Genomic DNA, 18,306 nt, shown 5'->3' with positions numbered 1-18,306 from the left:
CAATAATGGTTGGTAGCGATATTTGTTGTCGATGGTGATTGTAATGGTAGAGGTAGTTGGTGGTGGTTGACAATGATGGTGGTGACAAAGGTGGAAAGTGATGGTGATTGATGATTATGAATAAAGTAGCAGGCGATATTATCCAACACTAGAATACATCTTCAGACCTATTAAGACTTGATTCTAGATTTGAATGATTAAGACCTATTCAGACCTATTAAGAGATAAAATTTTAATAAAAAATAAATGTACTTAATGATCTAAAGTCTGAATCGTTCAGATTTAGACCCCCATTAAGTGTAAACAAATGAGCTCTTAAATTGGAATAGAAGAAAATATTATAAATTGTAATAATTTAAAACTTAAATTATTTTAATGATTGATAATCTAAAATCTATTGGTATCATATAAATTGAAATAAAAAATAACATATATTAAACTCGTACTAGCACGAGCCGTCGATACCTAATATACTTAAGGAAAACGACTTAGTAAAGTTAAAAATATTGTCTTTTTGGCTCTTTTTCGTACTAAAGAAACACGTTTGCAATTTTATCCAGCTACTTAACACAAGTGCATAAGATTTAAATACTTTGCAAATCTTAGCTATCTTTTAAATAAGTGCCCTAAAATGGCTAACTGTGCCAATATCACACTCCATCTTTTAATTTTTGTCCTTTTATTCATTTTAATGAAAATATGTGGGTTATTTGTCAAATTTTGCAATGAATAAGTTTAGAGAATTTTTATCTTATCTGATATTAGTCTTATAAGAATTAAATTAGATATATAATTTATTCGGCATAAGTTTAGATAACTTACATCTCTAACAACACAACTTGTGTTATGCTCCATCCGTCGAATAATACTTCTCTACTATCGATTTGGTGGAGGCACGTGTTAAAAAATAATAAATAATAAGGGTAATTTTACTATATCACCCTTTGAATAAAATAAATTTAATGCTTTGTGAAATGCGTTGAGTGATGAATAATATTTAATAACAGGGTTACAATAGGTTGAAAATAATAAATTATTCGTTGATTTTTCAAACTGAAAAAGTATTGTTAGACATCTATTAATAGACAAGTATACAAAAAACATACAATTTTTTTGGTTAACACACAATTTTTTTGGTCAACAGGGGTATATTTTTTGTTTATACTCCCTCGGTTTATTTTTATTTATCACTATTTTTCAAATTTGATTTTCATTTTTACTTGTCATTTTCGATAAATTTTTAAAAAGACAAAAAAAAATTATAGTTTATCCTTAGCATTAATTACTTATTTTTTTGAAAAAAAAATTCAATACTTATTACCAAATATCAATAGATAGAGGCAATTCTTAATGAGTGTCATTTCAAAAAAATTACAAACTAAAAGCGAACGGAAGGAGTACTAAATAAAATAGTACTCCCTCCGTTTAGTTTTAACTGGTCATAATTTGAGATGATATATTTATTAAGAAAAATAATTACTCCCTCCATTCACTTTTACTTGTCACTAATTTCTTAATTGAATTTCTATTTTTTACTTGTCATTTTTGACATATTAAAAAAAGATAATTTCTTTTTTTTTATTTTATCTTTAACATTAATTATTTTTTTTCTCTAAATTAATTTCAAGACACTATATAAACATTGTTTAATAGGGATAATATGATAAAATAATCATGCTATGAAAGAAAAGTATAGTGTAAAAGGTTGCCGATTTTATTTTAAATTGAGTGCAACTGCTTAATGAAGGGCATTTGGTCTAGTGGTATGATTCTCGCTTAGGGTGCGAGAGGTCCCGAGTTCAATTCTCGGAATGCCCCTAATTTTTTGTTTTTGTTTTTTTTGGTATCCATCCAATTTCTATGTTTGTTTTTTGTATTGATTTTAAATTAGAAAACAGATTTTTTTTAGTTTTTTTTGTATCCATCCAATTTCTATGATTTTAAATTAGAAAAGAGATTTCAAGAAATGCTATGTACGTAGCCAGTGTAGTCTCACAAACATATTCTGAACGATTTTGAATTAGAGAGATTTCAAGAAATGCAACGTACAAAGTGTAGTCTCGCAAACAGAGCTTGAAGAGGGTAAGATGTATGTAGATCTTACCCTTGTCTTTGGAGGTAGAGAGCGGTTTTTGAAAGATTCGACTCAAAAGATAGGGCCAGAAGACAAAAAGAAGAAAGATAAAAAGGAAGTCGAAGCACGAATTCAAAGAAAAAATAATACTAAAGCAAAATAGCAAGATACAAAGGAAAAAAATAAAAGTAAACATCTCAAAAAATAAAATGTTATGCAAATACTAGATAATACTACTAACCTTTTATTATAATCTTCGAGCTCCAGACTTTTCTATCTGGGTCATATATAGAATATTTGAAATTCAAAAATATAAATTAATTAGTGTACTTTATTTTAAAAGATTGATTCGAAGTCAAACATCAAACGGACGGCTTACAAATAAAGGCCAAAAGGCAAAAAAAATGGTGAGTTCATGTTAATCGTTTATTAGTACTATAAAGTTTTTTTTTTATGGATGGAAAAATGCAAAATTTTCCACCTTGTTTGGACAATATTAATTGATCCAAAACTATGATAGTCTAGCATGTGTAATTAAGTTTGTTCATACTGTTTTTATTTGTACAAAACTTATTTATTTAAGCTTTGTACCAAACTTATTCAAAGTTTTAACTAATCAAAATTAATTAATTGGGACATGCCTAACATATTGTGTGGTGTCATTGTCTTCTACTGTGTAATAATTAGATCTTCCCACTAGAGTGAGTGGAAAATTGACAACAGAAAGAAAAGAAATTTGACCTTTCGTGTTGTTCGAGGGTATATTGAAAATAGTTTTTTTCATTTAGTAAAAATAAGAATTCGAGGGTATATTGAAAATAGTTTTTTTCATTTAGTAAAAATAAGAATAAGGTTTGCGTAAATTTTAGAGATAAGATTTATTTGATGAGTTTGATCAAGAGGGACAAAAGAGAGATGCTTTCTATCTGTCAAAAGCAGATATCACCCAATGCTTCTATGGTTCGCTTATCGAGGAATAGAAAGGAAGGACCCGAGGCCAGAGCAAGTTGGATTGAGGTATAGAGCTATAAGCGCGGTGGGGGGTGACAGAGAACGTGCCTCTAAACTATGGCTAAAGTTGCTACGTCACACCCTAACTTCACAAGAATCCTATTACTCCCTGAACTCAATTTTAGCATATTTTTGTTATCCTTTTGTGCTGGTATGACACATTATTACATAAAATGAGGGTCACGTCAAAGATGTCATCTCGGCTAAAAAGGTTGATAAAAATACGTTAAAATTTAGTTCAGGGGGTAATAGAACACCCATGAAATTGGGAGTGTGTTGTAGCAAATTCGGTTATAGTTTAGGAGGGTACTAGATGTATTACTCTAAATCTTATTCTTTCAAAATTTCACTTATAAGATGACATTAGGTACGTCTTCACCTTTCATGTTGACCAATGATATACTGAAAAAAATCTCTCTATCGCGAAAAGATAAAGATAACATCTGCGTCCCAACTTTACTTATCAGATAACACTAGGTAGGTCGTAGGGAAGCGAACCTTATTCAGAGAGTATTAATCAACACTCATTCGTTAGAAAATTATATTATATACAGATGATAAATTTTTTAAATATGTTTATACTATAGTTCATGAATTATTTAATTTTTGCTTCAACCTGTGAATTTTAAGATTAAATTACTGTATTTGATTTGACAAAAGTCCATCGAATATAGTCAAATATGTTTGTATTAGTTTATTTAATCAAACAACTTTTTTTAGAATAAATAAACTCTTCATAACTACATTTGTCTGTTTAAAGGTTTCTCCACTTAATCTTTTTCTCCTACTTTTTGGGTAATACTTTCCCAGAGGCAGGGAAAAAGTTTGTGATAAAAAAAAGTTAAGTATAAGATTACACTTTTTTGGAAATGTTTGGTCCTTAGATTAATGTTGTTGTTTTAACTAAAAATTACATAAAAACACAACTTAAGTTTTTAATATTACAAAAAAAATCTTAACTCTCTAAACATATTACAAAAATCCCACATATACACAGAATGTTTTGTATATGTCGGCTATATTATGTATATTAATAGAAAGAGAGAGTAACATAATTAAAAAATAGGAAAAAGTGTAATTACTTTTAAAAGGTTGGTATTTACGTTATTTACACTTTTTTTAATGGAAAACCTAGGAGTTATTTATTTAATCTTTTAGACAATAATTGCTCCATATTAACTTCAAGTAATTATGACTAATCAACTCCAAATAGTTGGCACATTTTTTTTTATGGAGTAGTTTTGTTTGTTTTCATCTTTCTACTTAGCAAGAATCTTTGCACTTAAATTAGTGGTCAAAGAGAAATTTGAAAAATCAATAACCACTAAATTTTATATCAGAACAATTGAATGATTGAGATTCCTGTATTTTCAATCGAAAATTTTATATTCGAATAATAATAGTAGAAAATTTCTTTATAAAAATAATTTACTCCTCACTTTAATTTATTTGATGAAAATCTGAAGTAGTCTGAAAACAAATTTTAAATATTAAATGAATAAAAGAATAAATAAGAACCCCAAATTTGACTTTAGGTCCAAAGAAAGGCAACTTTTAAATTCTAAAATCAATGGAGGAGGAAAAGATACCCATCTTAACCTAAAAAAAGAAATATTGTCATTGAACTTATTGTGATAAACTTTATAAATTTAATATGTTATGATGAAATTTTAGTGGAATAAACTATATTGACTTGATGAACGATAAAATTTCAATGTGTAAGTGACAAAACGGGACCACCCCTCATTCACTGAGTGAAATTCGGAATCAAAATAAGCCACAAAATAAAAAATGATCAAAATCGGTCACTTATTTAATAAGTTATCAAAATAAATTAAAGTTATAAAGTATTACGTTTTACATATTTTTTTTTAACGGTCAACTGACGGAAATGAATAGTAAACATTATTTGTAAAACATAATAATTTATTATGTTTTCAAAAAAAAAAAATTGTATATTGTCACATTCATCTTTATGTCAAATCATGTAATTTGTAATAATTTATTACGTGTTACAAACAATGTTTGTACTTTGTAATAAATTATTACAAATTTTGTCCATATTCCATCAACTTTACTTTCCATGTAATCCCCACCCCACCCCACGCACCTTATCGTTCCACCCTACCCCAATCTCTTACCTTATTTTAAATAGTATTAAAAAAGTTATTTTTATAAATAAAAAAATAAAGAATGCATAATTAAAAATTTCATTTTATAAAAATATAGTAAAAAGTTAAATTTAAAATAAGGTAAGGGGCTGGGGTGGGGTGGGACAGTTAGCTGTGTGGGATGGGTGAGGGTTATATTTAAAAAAAGAAAAGTAAAGTTGATGGGATATGGATAAGTGTAGTTCGTAGTAATTTATTACAAAGTACAAACACTGTTTATAAAATGTAATAAATTATTATAAATTACATGATTTGATATAAAGATGATTGTGTCAACACACAGCTTTTTTGTTTTTGTTTTTTGTAGAAAACGTAATAAATTATTACGTTTTACAAACAGTGTTTATTATTCATTCAATTGACCGTTAAGAAAAATATATAAAACGTAATAATTTATTATGTTTAACCTATTTTGATAACTTATTAAATAAATAGCTTATTTTGATCACTTTTTTATTTTGCGACTTATTTTGATTCCGAATTCTACTAAGTGTGCTATCTTGGACCACCGATATCATTGAAATAAAATTTTATTAAAAAAAATAATTATATCCGATCTTGATTAGCCTATCGTCAATATATGAATAAACAAAGGAAGACTTTGAAAAAAAAAAAAAAAATTTAAGGAAAAAATAGAAAAAAGAACATTGACCCATACTAGGACAAAAACAAATTACACATTATATTAATACCTCAACCCAACTTTCTATAAATATCTAGAGTCTATACCTGAATTCAAAATTTTATCAAATTTAAATTATTATATTTTAGATTAATTGTTTAAATTTAGCACTGTAATGAATTTTTTAAAATAATATATAAAATTAAAATTAAAATTATTGAATTTTATCGAATCCAACAACAAAATATCCTAATAATCATATTAAATATTTCCCTTGAGGGATTGTATGAGGTGACATGCATACAAATTGTCACCATACAATTTGGTGGCCGAAGACTTTTGGCACATGGCACATATGTATAAGTCGGAGATAGAAGTTCAGATACGAGTTCAGTTAAATTCAGTTATTTTTTCTAAAATTAATTTATTTGTATGAGAGAAATTATTAAATTTGTATATATATTAAATTTAACATTTCATTTATTATGTAAAATCATTACTCTAAAATTTTCGTGTGTACTCATAATCCTTATCTACTAGAGCACATGAACATGAATTGTCTACATGAATATATTCACATACAGGCTAAGCAATTATATATAATCATTTGCTTAAAGAAAATGCATTAATATCTAAATATGCCCTTTAATCTGGTCTCATCTGAAATCTATATCTTTTAATTTTAGATGTACATAAATAGATACTTAAATTTATTATAAAATTAAATAAACAGACTCACACATTTTTTGAGATAAATCTCATATAATTTGACATGTAGAACACGTAGATCTAGTTGTTTAACTTTACAGTAGTTTACTTATATATAAATGCGAGTTGAAATCAAGTTAAAGGAAATTGTTATGTATTGTGACAAAAGGAGGAGAGCATGGCTGATATATGTTTCACTACTGTGGATATTTAACTCATGTGCAGTGTCACTATTGGAATTAATTTTATATATATCTTTCCCCCTCTTTTTTGTTATATTTACTTATATAAACCAATTCATTTCCCACATTCACATAATACCTTCACACTTAATATATAATTTTTTTTTGCTTCTTCTCCTCGTCTTCGTTTGCCCCTTCAAAGTAGCTAAATATCACCTTTTTGTACTTTGGAGTTCCATTCTTGATGTGAAATTGTAGAGTTCTTGGATACAATTTTGGTGGAGTTCTATAATTGGTATGTTATCTATCTTTTTCTCTTCTTTTTTTTACTATTAAAAAAAAGTTAGCTACGAAAATTCATCGCTGAATAGCTCATATATAGCTAATGAGATTATCGATAATTTGTTGGAAATTCATCGTTAAATAGGATTAGCGACAGTTTTTTACTGTTTAGTGACAGAATTTATGCTTTGCTAATTCATGTTATGTTCTTTTTGTTGCTTGTGTTTGTATGAAAACTTTACTACGTATTGTTCAAGTGTATTCTTTATTGATTTTGTTTGTTAATTCTGACTTTTGATATGGTAATGCACTGCTTCATATTTGAGAAGCAACAGTAAACTTACCCCCCCAAAAAAAGGGAAGCAACAGTAAATTATTTTTGGGTAATGGTGGTTAATTAAGTCCAAAAAAATATTTAATTTTATTTATTAACAACATTATACATTTTAATTTGGCATAATACAGAACAAAAATTATAGTTGACATGTTGGTCAACCACCACCCATGTATATAGGTGGAAGTGTACATATTTCTATTAACTTCTAAAAAAGATTATGTATATTCAAATATATATACTTTGAGAAATATTTAATTTGGATGAAGTGGAAGCTCGCCTCGGGGATGTTGTGTGATAGGAAGGTGCCGTTCAAGCTTAAAGGTAAATTCTACAGGGTGGCAGTCCGACCGGTTATGTTGTATGGAGCGGAATGTTGGTCAGTCAAGAACTCTCACATTCAAAAATTGAAGGTGGCGGAAATGCGGATGTTGCGTTGGATGTGTGAGCTTAATAGGGGTGATAGAGTTCGAAATGAGACTATTCGGGAAGACAAGATGCGGGAAGTCCGATTGAGATGGTTTGGGCATATGATGAGGAGGGGTATGGATGCCTCAGTTCGTAGGTGTGAGAAGCTTGATTTGGATGGTTTCAGGCGAGGTAGGGGTAGGCCGAAGAAATACTGGAAAGAGGTGATCAAGCGGGACATGGAGCAGTTACAGATCACTGAGGAGAGGACATGTCCCTAGATAGGAAGATTTGGAGGGCGCGAATTAGGATAGAAGGCTAGTGTCGGTTTGAATCGTTGGGGTAGGACATTACTTGGTAGATATATTATTCTTGCTAGGACACTTTGTTGTATGCTTTATTACGAATGTGTTTACCATTCTTTGTTTATTATTTCTTGTGGGTGGCATATTTTTATTTTGATATCTTGTTTCATGTTTTATTAAGTATTTGTCTATTATTCCTTGTCTTAAGCCGAGGTCTATCGGAAACAGCCTTTTTACTTCTCTTGAAGTAGTGATATGAACTGCGTACATCTTACCTCAGACTCTAATATGTGGGAATACACTGAATTTGTTGTTGATGAGAAATATATATATGAGAAAATTTGATTTGCATGAGTTTGTTTATTTTGCACATCTGAACTACTGAGTTATCATACCCTTTGGGATGTTTCAGAAAGTTAAGTTTTTCGTATTATCGTAGAACTCATATTTAATCTATATATTTTATATTTTTATTAGTGACTAATTGGATACGACATAATTCTTTAGTTGTCATTTACCCTTAAAACACTCTAGTCAAAGTCAGCATTTTCGCTTGTTGAAAAAAATTGATTTGATGTAATTAGACATCATGCTTTTTGGTACAGAGTTTATAATTATTTAAGCTTTTATATTATTATATATATACCTTAATTACAATTTTCAACTTCAAGATATGACTAAAAATCATAGTACTTTAATTGACACCTGCCTAATTTTTTTTGTGTCATTTTCTATGTAATGAAACTTGGAAAAAATTAAGGGCATATCAAATGCTTCCACCAAATGAATTACTAAGCAAAAGTAAGAAATTTCAAAAGTAAATGATCAAAAGATATCGTGACAAAAAATAGTTTTATGGCCTTCGTAATATTTAGGTAATTAAGTAACATAATATTTTCAATACCAATTTATTCCATAATTTGTAATGCAATAGAGCGAAAATTAAGTCACCATTTTATAAAATGTCGACAACTTTTGGTAATAAGATTAATTTAATAATATGAAAAGTAAAATAATTATTTGAGAATTTGTCATGATAAGACAAAACATACGAATTAAATATGTAATCCAAAAAGAAAATGAAGGGGAGTGAGGAAGAGAGTTGAAAACCGAAGACACAAAGAAGAAAACAAAATAAAAATTATAATTAAAATTGAAAAACGAATTATATATATATATATTATTTTATTTTTTTAAAAAAGAAAACATTGACCTGAATCAGAAAAAGACAAAAATAATAAGTTTCTAGTTCAACTCTCAACAATCATCAAATAAATGAGGAGAGTGCTATTTTTTCAAAAATATTCCAAGATAATTTAATCTATATTAATTTTTAAAATTAATAAAGATTATCAACTAATTATGTTTTGTTACTATGATAAGTAAACCAAGAAAAAAGAGTATAACCAACATGAGTTGTGGTGTAGCGGAAACTTTAAACATTATTTGTCTTACAATATATAGCTAAAGCGGAAAAAAAAGATCGATGCATCAAAGCTTGTGTTTTTAAATCATAAAAATTTATTTTACACAATTTAGCCTGTATTTTCGTTAGAGGGAATTTTTAGAGTTAGAATTCTTGGAATCATAATAATAACTTTAAGGGATCGTTTGATGCGAGGTACTAATACAAATAATTCTGGGATAAAATAATAATCTTGGTATAAATATTTTGGTACTTTATTTGGTTGGCTAATTCGGGATAAATATATATATATATATATATATATATATATATATATTACTTTACTATTATATATGAGAGAGAACGTGAGATTTTGATAGTACTCACATCAAATTTTTTGGTTAATTTTATCTCTAATTTAAACTTTAATTACTCTACAAATTTTTATCCATTTTGGTAAATTTGAATAATGATATGAGCTTATTAAATGTTACAAAAGTGATGAATCATGAAAAAATAATAGTGACATCATAAAATTTATTTATACAATCAAATTCAAAATGGACCCAAGGATTTATTGTCTTTCTTTGTAGATATGTTTATTAATCTTATTTCAAATTTTTATTTTTCTAACAAATTTATCATGGACAAGTAATTAAAGTATCTTGACATTCTCTTTTCAACTTAATACATGCTTAATTATTAAATAAAAAATATTTTTTCCATTTAGATAAAAATATTTGAAAATTTATTTTTTTTAAAAAAATACATGTTGACTCTCCAGATAATAATGATACTAAATAATGAAAAATTAGAGTAATTCTTTTTCAATTTTTTTAGGGATAATACTTACGAAAATACCTGAACTTTGACCGAATTTTCAGTTGAGCATACTGGACTTTGCGGGGGTCCCTATTACCCAGATTCGACATGCGCCAAATCTCGTTTTTACACGTGTATTGGCGCGTATAACACACGCGCCACCTCATATTTACATGTGTCCAAGTGGGCAGATAGATGACATTAAAATACGAAAAAAAAAGTTTAGGGGTAATAGGACCCCCACAAAGTTCAGTATGCTCAACTGAAAATCCGGTTAAAGTTCAGGTATTTTTGTGGGTATTATCCCAATTTTTTATGATGATTTTTTTTTAACAAAAAATGAGATTATCAACATTTTATAGAATTTAGGACAAAATAAATAATTTAAGATGAAATATTAAAGCTTCATACATATTTAAGAAATACCAACATAAATTTCTTAATATGTATTTTTAGGAAGAAAAAAACTAATAAAGTTTTAAAACAATATAGTAACTTTTTAATTTCTTTTGTATGATTTAATATGAAGGACAATAATTAAGCTAAATAAAGCGAAAGATATTTTTATAATCAAACTATTTATTCGTAAAAATGATGCAATGCATATTATTTTTAATACCACAAACCAAACAACCACTAAAAAAGTAATATCAGAATAAGTAATCTCAATATAACTAATCACAGCATAACTTGTTTTCCAACCAAACAACCTCTAACAGTTAATTTAAGACCCTCATTCATATACTTGAAGTGAATATATACAAAATCTCTAAAAACAAGATATATACATACTCCCTCCGTCCCGTTTTACCCATCTCAAATTTTTCTTAATTTGATGTTCCATTTTATGATTAAAAAAATAAAATAAACGATGCATCAAAGCTTTTGTCTTTAAATCATAAAAATCTATTTTACATAATTGTTTTCCTATTTTTATTAGTGGTTATTCCTACAGCTTGTTATGAATCCTTAAAATCATAACAATTAACAATAACTTTTAACAATTCGTAAACATACATATACAAAAATCTCTAAAAACAAGATATATACATATTAAATGCTGCTATCAAAATTGATTGTCTTCTAAAAATTAGAAAATCGATCATTAACTCATATTTTCCCTTTAACGACAAATCGAAAAAAGAACTCATTAATGTCCAGTCGATTAAGATAAGAGCGAATTTAAAATTTTGCCTAACGATAAAACTAAATTCAACCAAAAAAAAATATGATGAAGAACATATTTAAACAATAATACGATGTGAATAAATTCAACCAAGAAACGTAATGAAGAATATACTTCCTTCCTTCGTATCATATTATTTTGCATGTTTATTAAAAAGTTATTTCAAAATAATTAACATATTTTAAAAAATTAAGAGATAATTAAATATTTTTTTAAATTTATTCTTAATAATTTAATAATTAATTCTAGTAAGTAATTAAAATATTTAATATAAATTTAATAAAATCATTAGTCATTTTACGCTCTTTTTTTTTTTTTTTTTTTAAGAGTTGGATAAAAGAAAATACGAAGGAAATAGTTAGACAATATAATAGAAAATAAATGAATAATTTTGACCCTTTTCCGATTCAATAATGTCCACTATTTTCCCAATATTTTTGGGGCAATGTGAAGGTCACATCCATAGAAAATAATTGTCAATATGCAATTTGACCGCAGAATATATTGTCCAGATGGTCACACAATACAGCAACACAATGAATTTAAAATCATCTACAAGCCTATGGTATATTTTTCCCGTTTTGAAATAAGTGAATTGTTAGGATATTTATTGATGTTTTAAAATAAATAAATTATTAAATTTTTTTTCAAATTTACCCTTATGATTTGACAATCAATTAGGTTAACTTTTTCTTTTTTGGGATAAAAATAAAAAGTTATATTAAATTTATATCTCTAATATTTTTTTCTTAATTTATGTGCCTAAATTCAATAATTCATCTATTATAAAATGGAGGGACTATAATATACCACCAAAAAAAGAAAAACACAATGAATTTAAAATCATCTTCACTCCAAGATTCTGACACCATGATTCACAACACCTAACAGTAACATCAATCAGTTGCACAAAAATTTATATACTATACTTTCCCATTTTAATTTATTTATCTGACTTTAACATTTAATAATAATAATACTAATAATAATGTAATAATATATTTAATATAATCTCTCAAAGTTAGAGTTGATGAGGTAGTATGTATGTAGATATTATCTCTACCTTGTAATAAAGTCAGAATTTTAAATAAAAAAATTAAAAGATACATATATAAATTAATGGAGAAGTCAAGAAATATCTATCTATCTACAACAATAATAAACTCAGTGTATTCTCACCAAGTAGGATTTGAAGAGGATAAAATATACGCAATCGATACCATTATCTTCGAAGAAGTAGAGAGACTATTTCTGATAGACTCTCGGCTCAAGATAAAGAATAGTTAGGAAGATCACCTAGTAATAGTATACACTAGCAGCTTCTACCAATTAACACTGTTCTAAGATTATTAACCCGACTACGCAAGAGCTCCCTAACTACAAGATACAACCCACCCTCGCACTAGCCTTCTACCCTCCTCAGTAAGCTGTAACAGCTCCATGTCATATTTAATCACGTCTCTCCAGTATTTTTTTGGCCTACCTCTACTCCTTCTGAAACCATCCAAAGCTAGTCTCTCACACCTACGAATTGGGACATTCGTGCCCTTCCTCATCACATGCTCAAACCATCTCAGTCTTTCCTACCGCATCTTGTCTTCCACCTTCTCTCCGAATAATCTCATTCCTAACTCTATCCCCTACACATCCAATACAACATTCTTATTTCCGTTATCTTCAATTTTTAAATGTCTATTTATATATAGATGCTAAAAAATTCGAGCAACATGGATGATAATAATAAAATATCAAATCTTTTTTCTTGGTAGTATTATTGTTTTTGCTTTCTGTTGCTTGTGTTTGCGCATCTGTTAAAAAAATCGAATCTTTTTATTGGTAGTACTCTTTTTTATATATATATTTTTTATGTTGCTTGTGTGTGCACGTCTGTAACTGTTTATTGTTGAAAGATTCAATTTTTTGGATTATTAAAATGAGTTCTTGATACCCTTTTGACCTTTTGATACGTTGAATGGTTCATTTTTGAGAATCAACAATGGATATTTGGTGGCCCCAGTGGTGGTTAAGTGCAAAAAACTGTTCACTCTTTTGGATTTTTTCATTTTTCTTTTGTTTAAAGATTCTGGATTCCCTTATGAAATTTGATATGGTGAGTAAATTGGATTCTCATGTTTGAGTGGAAAGACTTGATTTTTATGTGGAAATGGTATGCTGAAAGCTATAATTTTGTATCCTTTTTTGCCCTTATATCTATCTGTATGTATTCTCTTTTTCAAATTGCTTGGAAATGTTTTATTTTAAGCTGAGGTCTATCGTAAACAGTCTCGCTATCTCTACGAGGTAGGAGATAAGGTCTCCATGACTCTGCTCTCTCCAGACCCTACTTGTGGGATCACACTGTGTTTGGTGTTGTTTGTTGATTTCCTTTTTAGATAGAAAGCAAAGTTGGAAGTTCTTGAATCACTATAAGTTCTCTTACTTGTGAACAATCATTCTTTTCTTTCTTATTTGTGTTATATTCAGATTGTTCATATTTGTTTTATCAAGTTTTTTTGGGAATTTTGTGAGTATGTTTCTATTTCTTGGTACACAGACTGGTAAAGTTTCAATCTTTGTGGTTTCCTAGGATGCAGACAGCTATGTATATGGCAAACACCAGTTCCCTGTCTCTGGGGATGTGGTCCCATGGCCTATGTTGCTCAGACTCTTCAAAAATGTTGTGACGGTCGTGTCGGATTCTCAAAAAGTGCACTACTTTTGGAGTACACTCACCGATCGACATTTTTGAAGTGCCAGAACAACGTAGCCATTCCCCTTCTCTACTTCCATTGATACTTGATGCAGCTCAATGAATTTGGGATGTGTTAAATCTGTTGTAACAATTTAAAAGATTGAATCTTTCATTGTTTTCCTCTTTGGATAGGACTATTGGAGGCTTACCAACTTGGTAAATCTTTCACCAGAAAGTGTCTTATCAAGTGGATTGAAGATGTATATGGTTGAAAGCAAAGGTGGGGCTATAGCATGTATGCTATTCTCTTTGTTATTGTTAGGGACATGGCCAGCTCTACTGACTTTGCTCGAAAGACGAGGTCGTCTTCCTCAACATACTTACCTTGATTATACCATTACCAATTTTCTGGCTGCGGCGATCATTGCTCTCACCTTTGGTCAGTTTGGGCCAAGCACACCAGAAAGGCCTGATTTCCTCACTCAACTCTTTCAGGTTAGTGCCCTTAACAGCCAGGATAGTAGCTGTATTTTTCAGGCCAACGTTTCTTGCGTTCGATTTGACGAATAGATCAAGTTGGAAAATGGTGAAAGGGAGCCTTGGCGTAACTGGTAAAATTGCTGCCATGTGACTAGGAGGTCACGGGTTCGAGCTGTGGAAACAGCCTCTTGCAAAACTGCAGGGTAAGACTGTACAGTAGACCCTTGTGGTCCGGCCCTTCTCTAATCCGTGCATGGTGGGAGCTTAGTGTACCGGGCTATCCTTCAATTTGGAAAATGGAATATATACAGGTCGCTTATGTGTTGTATATTTTCTCTTTAGTTAAGTACAAGAAACAAATGGCACCTTTTCGGCTCAATAACATGCAAAAAAAATAAAAAGCAAATGAGATTACTATTCTCTTCCAAAGGAGTACAGAATTAAATCTATAATGCAGCAGTAATTTTCTTTTTTTGTGCTATGATAACCAGGTAGCATATACTTTTGTTTGATAGGTAGAGCTAAATTAGGGATCGACTTGTATTGACTATTTTTGAAGAGAGATATGTATGAGCTTTTACAAATTTATTTAAGACCATGTTTTTAAAAATTCATATCCATCTGCTGTTCTGTTGCCTTCTGCTGAATTTGGCCCTGCTTAACATGGAGTTTGATTTATTCATATGTTCTCATCAATTTACCTGATAAAATTTTCCCCACTCATTTTCAAGTTTGAGTGACAATTGGTATTACGTACTTCTGATTGGCTAATATCATGCCACAAGGTCCTCGCTGTCAAAGTGGTGAAGGATATGCTAACTAAGAAATAACATGACTTCTATTAGAGTACCTTATATGGAACGTAGCAGTCGCCCTTATTAGCTGATATATCCATTTTTGTCTTTCTTACTTTCTAATTCATGTTTCTATCAAGATTGGCTATCCTAAGACAGTAGTTTCTTTTTTCAATTCGAAAAGTCTATTTTAATAGCGACTTTCCATTAGCACCTTAGAGGTCTCATGTATTGTCGTCCATAATTGATTTTTTTCACAATAACAAGCATTTCTGAACTTCCGATTTTCCTTTGGGTATTATGGTTTACTATTATCAACGAAACGTTGCAGGATAATTGGCACAGTGTCTTGTTTGCAATGGCTGGAGGAATGTTCCTGAGTCTTGGGAACCTCTCAACTCAATATGCTTTTGCTTTAGTTGGTTTATCAGTCACCGAAGTGGTCTCTGCAAGTATTACAGTCGTTATAGGTATCCTCTTAACTTCAGCAACTTCTATTTTTTGAAGTGAGTACAAGGTGTTGAAACATGATATGTGCTATTCTTTTGGTTATGACAGGAACGACCCTGAATTATTACCTTGACGACAAAATTAACAAAGCTGAGATTCTGTTTTCTGGAGTTGCATGCTTCTTGATTGCCGTTTGCTTAGGCTCTGCTGTTCATTCATCCAACAATGCTGATAACAAAACCAAGCTTGATAGCTATTCAAATGACTGCAAAGTCGGGTATGCTAGCATACTTCCCAGATTAATTTTTTTATAATGTTTGTGGTTTCCTTTCTTCTGATCATTTCGAATAAATAAAATTTCAACGAAATAGACTTTTTTTGGCTATAGGTCCATGTCATAACCACGTCGTGTAAGCGTGCAGAGCTACACTACTTGCATGTGATGACTGACACAATTCTTCATCTCTTTTTGTCTTCTCGTGTTCCTTGTGATATAAGAGTAAAGTGCAGGACGTATATACTAAAACTCTGTCACGCATATATACATCTACGCTTTTATAAAACTTGACCAATAATGACAGAAAATTGATGTCCAATGTAATTGCACATTTGCAGGACTAATGGAATTTCTTCCTTCAAACCAACAAATTCTAATCCAGGTATTGTGATCCCGGGCATCTTAAATATGATTCCCGTATCTTTAATTGGCAGGCTTCTTTTTTCTAATTCGTATAACCTCAGGTACTAAAAATGATCTAGAGGATGGAGATGCTCCTAGGAAGGCAAAATTTGGGACTGCGGCTTTCCTAATAGAACTTGAGAAAACGAGATCAATCAAGGTCGGAATTTCTTTTTCCGTGAAGGCAAACTAAGGGTAGTCTAGAATAGTGATTCTCCAAAACTCATACTTTATGCTATACTTGCCTATAAGTCTCTGACCAGACTAAGAAGATTCTTGACAAATATGAATTTCAATTAAGAAGATTCTTGACAAATATGAATTTCAATTAGGTGTAACACAACAGAATAGCCTACTTACGTTTTTGTGAAATACATCGTAGTTACATCCTAATAGTTAAGTTGTGTATGCTTGCAGGTTTTTGGGAAGGGCACGTTCGTTGGATTGGCCATAACATTCTTTGCTGGGATTTGTTTCTCTATGTTCTCACCTGCATTCAACTTAGCCACAAACGATCAATGGCATACTCTCAAAGATGGAGTACCCCACTTGACCGTCTATACAGCATTTTTCTATTTCTCATCCTTTTGTTTCGTGATTGCCATGATTTTGAACCTCACTTTCTTGTACTACCCCATACTAAATGCACCCAAGTCGTCGTTCAAGGCTTATATCAATGATTGGAATGGCAGAGGTTGGGCTCTTTTGGCTGGACTTATATGTGGCTTCGGTAATGGTCTCCAATTCATGGGGGGTCAAGCAGCTGGATACGCGGCTGCAGATGCTGTTCAGGTTTGTGCATTTATCAGCCGATTATCCTTTCATATATATCAGCTACGCCCCATTTTGTCGACTATATGAAACCACTATGACATAAGTAACCTTCCTCCTTTATCTGAGTTTATTACCGCTCTGCAAAACTCTTATAGCAGAGTTACATATTGAACTTTCCACTAAAGAATCTGAAAAAGTGGCGACGTTATTTCCTTCTAGTTTATTCCAAATAGAACGTCACCTTTCTATATTTTGGAAATAACTAAAGTTTGAACTTCCTATTTTGCTAATGACTTGACTTATGGCCAGACGAACGTCATGACATGTCTAAGACCATTAGTTCCTCCAAGATTCTATCTTTAGTTCATGAACTCCGAGCTCAGTCAAATAGATTCACATAAAGTGAACCGAAGGAAATATGTATTGTCGGATTGATTAGTCGTATATCATTCAACTGTATTGAACACACTTATTCATCTGAAATATGTGGCGAATTTCAGGCACTGCCTCTTGTGAGCACATTTTGGGGGGTGGTTTTGTTTGGAGAATATCGAAGATCATCAAGGAAAACATACACGCTCCTTGCAGGCATGTTGTTTATGTTTACAGCAGCTGTTGCAATTCTCATGGCATCGTCAGGGCATCGCAAATAGCGCGATTGTATAGTAGTTGTAAGATATGTTTTTTCTGTACATATCATGTTACCCTTCCTTGTTTGTTGTTGCGACCCAAAAATTAGGGAGAAATAATTTAATACGAGGAAAGCGGAAGATTGATTTTAGTTAGCTCCCTCTCGTTTTATGATGGTGTTTGACTCGACACAGACAGAGAGTTAAAAGATGTTAATGTTGGCTTATGTATTCTTAGAATGTATTTCAAAGGGTTCTTTTTATTTGAAGGTAATGGAATCTAAGTTCCTGAAAACAA

At 30.3% G+C, this 18,306-nt stretch overlaps 1 protein-coding gene and 1 non-coding gene across 7 annotated transcripts; both read left to right on the top strand.

Annotated features, from left to right (window-relative positions):
* Window positions 1–1,746: 1,746 nt before the first annotated feature.
* TRNAP-AGG lies at window positions 1,747–1,818 on the top strand. The gene has a single exon. It is a non-coding gene; the product is annotated as a tRNA-Pro (tRNA).
* A 5,057-nt stretch (window positions 1,819–6,875) lies between these two features.
* On the top strand, window positions 6,876–18,306 carry LOC107848198 (ureide permease 1). Of its 6 annotated transcripts, none has more exons than XM_016692905.2 (8): window positions 6,876–7,063; window positions 14,395–14,697; window positions 15,808–15,946; window positions 16,035–16,203; window positions 16,542–16,585; window positions 16,668–16,765; window positions 17,023–17,397; window positions 17,880–18,306. In XM_016692905.2, the coding sequence occupies exons 2-8, from the start codon at window positions 14,461–14,463 to the stop codon at window positions 18,030–18,032; spliced, it is 1,215 nt and encodes a 404-aa protein (XP_016548391.1). In that variant the 5' UTR covers window positions 6,876–7,063; window positions 14,395–14,460; the 3' UTR covers window positions 18,033–18,306. The 6 variants fall into 6 exon arrangements, with proteins under 6 accessions (XP_016548391.1, XP_047255481.1, XP_016548392.1 ...); XM_047399525.1 differs by lacking the exon at window positions 6,876–7,063 and adding an exon at window positions 13,252–13,275; XM_016692906.2 differs by lacking the exon at window positions 6,876–7,063 and adding an exon at window positions 13,324–13,346.

Source organism: Capsicum annuum, chromosome 11, assembly GCF_002878395.1.
Source record: "Capsicum annuum cultivar UCD-10X-F1 chromosome 11, UCD10Xv1.1, whole genome shotgun sequence".
Lineage (NCBI taxonomy): Eukaryota > Viridiplantae > Streptophyta > Magnoliopsida > Solanales > Solanaceae > Capsicum > Capsicum annuum.
The sequence above is the reverse complement of the archived record's forward strand: the minus strand, read 5'-3'. Positions and strand labels throughout refer to the sequence as shown.

Excerpts from the sequence above, each read along its gene's own strand:
- LOC107848198 (XM_047399524.1), top strand. The coding sequence starts at position 14,157 with ATGGCCTATGTTGCTCAGACTCTTCAAAAATGTTGTGACGGTCGTGTC. Across the intron at positions 14,274-14,394 it reads TTTTGAAGTGCCAGAACAAC|GACTATTGGAGGCTTACCAA; the intron begins GTAGCCATTCCC and ends CTCTTTGGATAG. Across the intron at positions 16,586-16,667 it reads ACCAACAAATTCTAATCCAG|GTACTAAAAATGATCTAGAG; the intron begins GTATTGTGATCC and ends GTATAACCTCAG.